The following is a 6,747-nucleotide window of genomic DNA, read 5'->3' as shown; positions in this document are numbered from 1 at the left end:
ATATACTTATTGAACAAAGTTGTCAAGAATACAGTCACAGCTCAGAACTAATTGAGTATTTTAAGTCAGCTCTAAATAACCTGTCTAGTCCAGATTAATTGTGTGTTAACTTGGCTTTATGAATAAATAATGCAGTTATACTTATAATGGCTTAGTCACTTGTCTAGCACGTCTTACCTGACTCACCATCCTGATAGTTAGATCCTGAAATCAAGACAACGAATTAGAATGGTGTTTACTTAAACTTTCTGTACATTCCCGATATTAAATATTAAACAAGTTTTCTCCTATGATTTCAGCTAAAAAAAGAATGTAATTTCGATCAAAATTATTTTACGCAGTGGTGTCACTGGAGTTGATGTCTCTTGTGCGGTGACTCACCCATTACTATGAGCCTTACATTGTACCATACCAAATAGAACTCATAGAAAAATTTGTATATTTCAATATATCTAATCAACTTAAGTGTCCATTTAACGCTGGTAAGTTATGACAAAGTGAGAATGGTGTATAATAAAGACGTAAAAACTAAAAGCGAACAAGAAAGATCTACAGATAAAGAACATTAATTAAATGTAGCTCAATCTTTTTGTAAACTCCATGAATTGTGGGGGGGGGCGTGTGTGTGTGTGTGTGCGCGCGCGCGCGTGTGTGTGTGTGTGTGTGTGAGTGTGTTTGTATATGTGTGTGTATATATATATATATATATATATATGTATGTATGTATTTATCTACGTATATATACATATATATATTTCTTTTAATCCTTATTTCTCTCCACATTTATATTCTCTCCTACTGTGCCCTCTATACATTCTGATTGAATTTTCCATGTGTTAACATGTACTTCCCAGCGACGATGTAAACTTTCATTAAATCAAGATATCCTTAGCCTGAAGAGTAGCCTGTAGTATACACCTCGCTTGGATATTTACCACTTCTGAGGTAAATATGAAGCATATGTATAGCCCGGATCTTATCTACCCTATTCTTAAACTCTTGTATTCTTATTCGCACACCCGGCAACCTTTGTCATCTACCGTGAAATATGAAAAGAACTTTTTTCAGTTTAAAAAATCCACAACCTTCCGTCTCAATAAACTGCTAGTGTTCCAGAAAATTGCTTTTTTATGTTTACTACGGATTACTTGAAGCTAACTTTCTTCCTACACCTCAATCCCTGAATCTTATATATATATATATATGTGTGTGTGTGTGTGTGTGTGTGTGTGTGTGTGTGTGTGTATATATATTTACACGCACATACGTACATGCATATTTTTTCGGGAATATAAGGAGCATGAGCATATAAGGCGCATATAAGCCAAATTAGCAGAAAATAAAATTGCAGTTAACTCCGAATCTCTGAGATGAATGTTACACGTTTTCATGTATAGGAACCTCGAAAGATTTAGACTGGCGTCCTTTAGTAAGCTACTTATAGTAGACTACGTTATATACCTTAAGACTACCAAATATCACCACTTTTTTATGTTTTAGTAATATTGGTTGCTATACTCTTATGTAAACCAACAACAGCACACAGCTGCTAGGAATACATATACTGCTTGTTATATACTGAATCTACACTTATATATTGAATCTACACATATTACTATATCTACACTTGTATCTCTTGTCTTTTAGTAGCTCCAGTCATTAAACTGCGGCCATGCTGGGACACCGCCTTCAAAACTTTTTGGTCGAGTTAATCGATCCCACGACTTAATTTTTCTATGCCTGGTACTTGTTTTATTGGTCTTACCGAACTGCTATGTTAAATGGACCTAAATACACCAACGTCGGTTATCAAGCGGTGGCGGGGGACAAACACAGACACAAAGACACACACACATGTATATATGTTGTGTGTGTGTGTGTGTGTATGTATGAGTGTCTGTGTGTTTTTGTATGTGTCTGTATGGGTGTACGTTTGAGTGTATCTGTGCGTGTTTGTAAAAGAATCAACAGATAAAAGTTGAAACGTACCTCGCTGGTATTCATAACAACTAGAACCAAAGTCTATAACCTTTATGGAACTCTGACCTCTTTGTTTAAGTAAAATATTTTCCTGCAAAAATAGACAAAACACATTATTCAATGCGTATGATGACGTCAGCATCGTAAAACTTATCATAGCTTTGGTCATAGAAATGCCCCGATTATTACGATGAACATTAAGAAATGAAAATATCTCGTATTCCTTATGGCTAACGGGTTACCTTTGAAGCTTTCGTTTCCATGTACTACGAAAAATGTACTACGAAAAATGTCTTCTCCGAAATATTGATTATGCCCAGAAATTGCAAATAAAAGTCATAACAATGGAATGTCTTAACCAGGAACCAAACCTGCATCAGAAGCCCGATATACTGGCAGCTTACTCCACTCTTCACAGCTACATTATTTTAACTATGAAACGGTCATCAAGTAAGAAACTTTTCCAAAGCAAAATTAAGAACGATTGCACTAATTATGTCCTGCCATTGCGTGATAAAATTTTCGTTATGCTTTCATCTGAACCTAATTCATCGGTTTATTCTTCGTTTTAAAGCTTATTAATATTGTACAGTTACTGGTCGGTTGTCTCATAAGTACTTAGGCTTGTAGAGTAAAGAGGTTGAAGAAGATCGTATTTATTAGGATTATATTTCCAGTTATTAGTCATTAATTAATATTGTCGATTCTTCATCGAATAATCACTTCTAATTATCTTTTTAAAAAAGTTTTGTAAACCGTACTAACTAGAATCAGTTTTCAAATACTAGCAATTAATTAATATTGCCTTTTATCTCACACATACACACACATACATACATTCACACGCGCATACATACACACAGACATGCATGTATACATACATACATACATACATACATACATACATATAAACAAACAAAGGCGGCGAGCTGGCAGAAACGTTAGCACGCCGGGCGAAATGCTTAGCGGTATTTCGTCTGCTGCTACGTTCTGAGTTCAAATTCCGCCGAGGTCGACTTTGCCTTTCATCCTTTCGGGGTCGATTAAATAAGTGCCAGTTACGCACTGGAGTCGATGTAATCGACTTAATCCGTTTGTCTGTCCTTGTTTGTCCCCTCTGTGTGTAGCCCCTTGTGGGTAGTAAAGAAATAACATACATACACATAAGGTAGATCTGTCTCTTTTATCGTAGATCTGTTAGGTCAAAGCTAAACTAGGACTAAACAACAGCAATTAAAGAGGCAGTTACGTGGAAGAGCATCCAACAAGAGAAACAGCTGTCAAAGCTCCCTTAAACTACACTACCGCTTTAAGACAGAGGGATACTTTAATGAACTGAGTCCCTGATACACAAAAGGATAAAGATGGTCGCGGCTGGAAGGCTTTCATCACTGGTCACTTCAACACAGAAGCAAGCAGCCAAATTTCCCTTAAATCACTCTTTCGTTTGTTTTAAAAAGAGGAGTTTTTGTCTAACACTGTCTAACTAATTTTAGTTGACCGAAGTTTTCTATCACATTAAGTCAAACGAATGATTTAACTTTTACAAAAAGCATAGAAGTAAATAATTTGTTGATTTTGAACTGACTAGCATTAAATTTGGATCAAAGGAAGTTCTAGCTATTGAGAAAATCTATGATTAAAATTCTATCCTAGACCGCACCTTTTTCCTTTCTTTTTTTTTTACAGAAATAGTGTATTTATGACTACATTATTCAGTCTGTCCTTCACCTTTTAAAAGACGGGAAGATGTGATTTGACAGACATCTAGCTGCTATCTCTAGTAGGGTCAAACGATCATGTTAAAGCTCGATGGTCGATTATATTTTAGCTAAGCTTACTGGTTTTAAATCGCAGTGGATGATCTTTTCCCTGTGCAACAGTTTCAAGCAATGAAGTAAGGCAATAGCAAACTTTCGTATTAAGCTCACACTGAAGCCTTGGAAGTTGTTTCTCTTGATAAGCTGGTAGAGGTTCATTCTGGAAAAAAAAAAATTAACAATTAAAACAACATTATTATTATTAATTAGAAGTAGTAAAAGTATCAGCAGTAGCATGGATTTGAATTTCCAGCAGAAAGACATCTGGTTATATACCAGATCTTTTTCTACTGTAATTTGCCATTAAGTTGTAATTCAAGCGTTTGAAATTTGTTTAGCAATAAAAATTTAAAAAACAGCATTAGATAGAAGTTTGTGCTTAAATTTGTGCTCCTTTTCTCTGCTTTTGGGCGGAATAACTTTTCAGTTTGGTTTACTTGACTTATTAAAAAAATTTCATCAGAGAGACTCTTTTTTCCTTAAACATCGGCTCCTTTATGGTGATAACCAGAGTAGACACCCACACTGATTGTATCATCTTTGAAAAATGTAAATAAAAGTTGCCCATCAGGAAATAAGAAGAAATTTCATTTACAAAAAAAAAAGGGTTAAAAAAAGATTCGAGAACATCGAGTGTAAGGACACGAAAACTTTGGATAGTTCAGAAGAGGCTGTTAAGAAGAGGTTGTTAAGAAGAGGCTGTTAAGAAGAGGTTGTTAAGAAGAGGCTGTTAAGAAGAGGTTGTTAAGAATAGGTTGTTAAGAAGAGGCTGTTAAGAAGAGGTTGTTAAGAAGAGGTTGTTAAGAAGAGGTTGTTAAGGAGAGGTTGTTAAGAAGAGGTTGTTAAGAAGAGGTTGTTAAGAAGAGGTTGTTAAGAAGAGGTTGTTAAGAAGAGGTTGTTAAGAAGAGGCTGTTAAGAAGAGGTTGTTAAGAAGAGGTTGTTGTGTATACTGTCGCCCAGAGTTGGGCATATGGAAGAATGTTAGAATGAGACTAGAAGGCGGGCTGGGCTCGTGAGTTTATGAACCTGCCTACAGTGAAGTATCGCAGCGCATGCGCCAAACAAGTAGAATGGATTATGACTAGAATACTGATGTCTGAATACGAGCAGGTGGTGAGTACAGAAATGATCTAAAACGACATGTATGGTCAGTTGCAATTTGAATAAATACCTGGGTAATAATGATTCTATCAGACCACAAGGTAAAACCAATTGAAGTTTTGCTCAGAAGAGGACAAGTGGAGAAAAAAGAAAAGGAGTAGCTGTAAACGAAGTAGAGATAGCAACAATAGAAGATACTTGAATTTCAAACGACCAGGAGAAAGAATATGGTTGTTGCTTGTGGTGTTGATGCTGTCACTAGTAGAACATTTTTATTTGCCACTTTTAGGACATCTAGTGCAGAAATACAAATATAAAAAAAAAACATCAATACCAACAGTTCAAAGAGTTAGGAGTGCGAGAAACTAAAAGGTTTTCTACCACTCTCTGTAGCACAATGCCAGCCAAGGAGAAAAATGAAGACCATGAAGGGCAGCATAAAATCAAACAGCCCATGGAAATGAGTTTATCAACCCTTAGTGCCTGGACTTCACGGTTTTCAAAGGAATAAACAGGACCTGCTACTGCTGGAAAACCCAAAAGAGTACAAAAAATACTGTGTTGGCTAGTTAGTAGATAATGAAAACACTAAAATCCTAATTGGTGAAAACCACATCAAAAATTAATCAATAGCTAATGGAGAACTCCCCAAATTTTAAGGCCTTGAGCGTACAGTAGAAAGGATTATTATTTCGAAGGTGCCGAGTTGGCAGAATCTTTACAGCGTCGGACATTTCGTCAATCTTTACGTTCTGAGTTCAAATTCTGCTGAGGTCGACCTTAGCTTTTATCCTTTTGGAAATCGATTAAATAAGTACCAGTTGCATACTGGGGTCGATGAAATTAACTCGTCCCTCCCCAAAATTTCAGGCCTTGTGTCTATAGTAAAAAGGAACATCATTATCATCATTACCACCACCACCATCATCAACTTGTTATTGAAAAAGTAGGCAGTATGACGACTGAGTTTTGAGCGGAAACACGAAATATAATTAACTAAACATATCCTAGTTTTTGACAGAATAGCGGTAGGCATATTTTCTTTATTTTATCTTATTTATTTATTTGCAGACTGAGTAAAACCGTTATGACTGTTCATGGCATAAAGCAGTATGGCCGTTATGAATATTCAATCGATACAGGTTGTCATATTTTATCTTTTACTTATCTTTTACAGCAATTGGATTGCGTCTATGGTGGGGCACCACCTTTAAGTGTTTAGACGAACAAATCAACTCCAGTACTTATTTATTCATTTTAAAGCCCGGCACTTATTCTATCAACTTATTTTGCCGAACTGCTAAGTTACGTCGACGTCAACAAACCGACACTGGTTGTCAAGCGGTGAGGGAGGACAAACACAGACACAAAGACACACACATATCACAAAGATACATACACCTCCTTCTCCACTCACTCAAACACATACACTCTCACGCACACACGCACACACGCATATATATGACGAGCTTCTTTCAGTTTCCGTTTATCAAATCCACTCACAAGCTTTTGGTCGGTCAGAAAACACTAGCCCATGGACTGTGATGATACTCCATAATATTTTCATGTTAGAATTTTATAAAATCATAACAGATAGAAGTTAAAACGTAGCAATATATACCCATGATTAAAACAAAAATGAAAAATACAGTGGTAAGAAGCTTGGTTCTCATCCACATGGTTCCGGGTTCAGTCCCGCTACGTGGCACCGTGGGAAAGTGTCTTCTGCTATAACTTCGGACCGACAAAAGCCTTGTGAGTGGATTTGGTAGACGGAAACTGAAAGAAGCCCGTTGTGTGTGTGTGCGTGTGTGTGTGTGTGTGTGTGTGTGTGTGTGTGTGTGTG

General features: G+C 36.4%; 1 protein-coding gene across 1 annotated transcript in view; it reads right to left on the bottom strand.

Annotated features, from left to right (window-relative positions):
* LOC106871863 (dual specificity tyrosine-phosphorylation-regulated kinase 4-like) overlaps positions 1 to 6,747 on the bottom strand; it is a 63,394-nt gene that overhangs the window by 11,406 nt on the left and 45,241 nt on the right. The window contains exons 7-8 of the mRNA XM_052970972.1: positions 3,822 to 4,090; positions 1,990 to 2,071 (exon numbers count right to left, since the gene is read on the bottom strand). Coding sequence (XP_052826932.1) covers positions 1,990 to 2,071; positions 3,822 to 4,090 — 351 coding nt within the window. The remainder of the gene's footprint in view (positions 1 to 1,989; positions 2,072 to 3,821; positions 4,091 to 6,747) is intronic.

Source organism: Octopus bimaculoides, chromosome 10 (assembly GCF_001194135.2).
Source record: "Octopus bimaculoides isolate UCB-OBI-ISO-001 chromosome 10, ASM119413v2, whole genome shotgun sequence".
NCBI classification, from domain to species: Eukaryota; Metazoa; Mollusca; class Cephalopoda; order Octopoda; family Octopodidae; genus Octopus; species Octopus bimaculoides.
The sequence above is the reverse complement of the archived record's forward strand: the minus strand, read 5'-3'. Positions and strand labels throughout refer to the sequence as shown.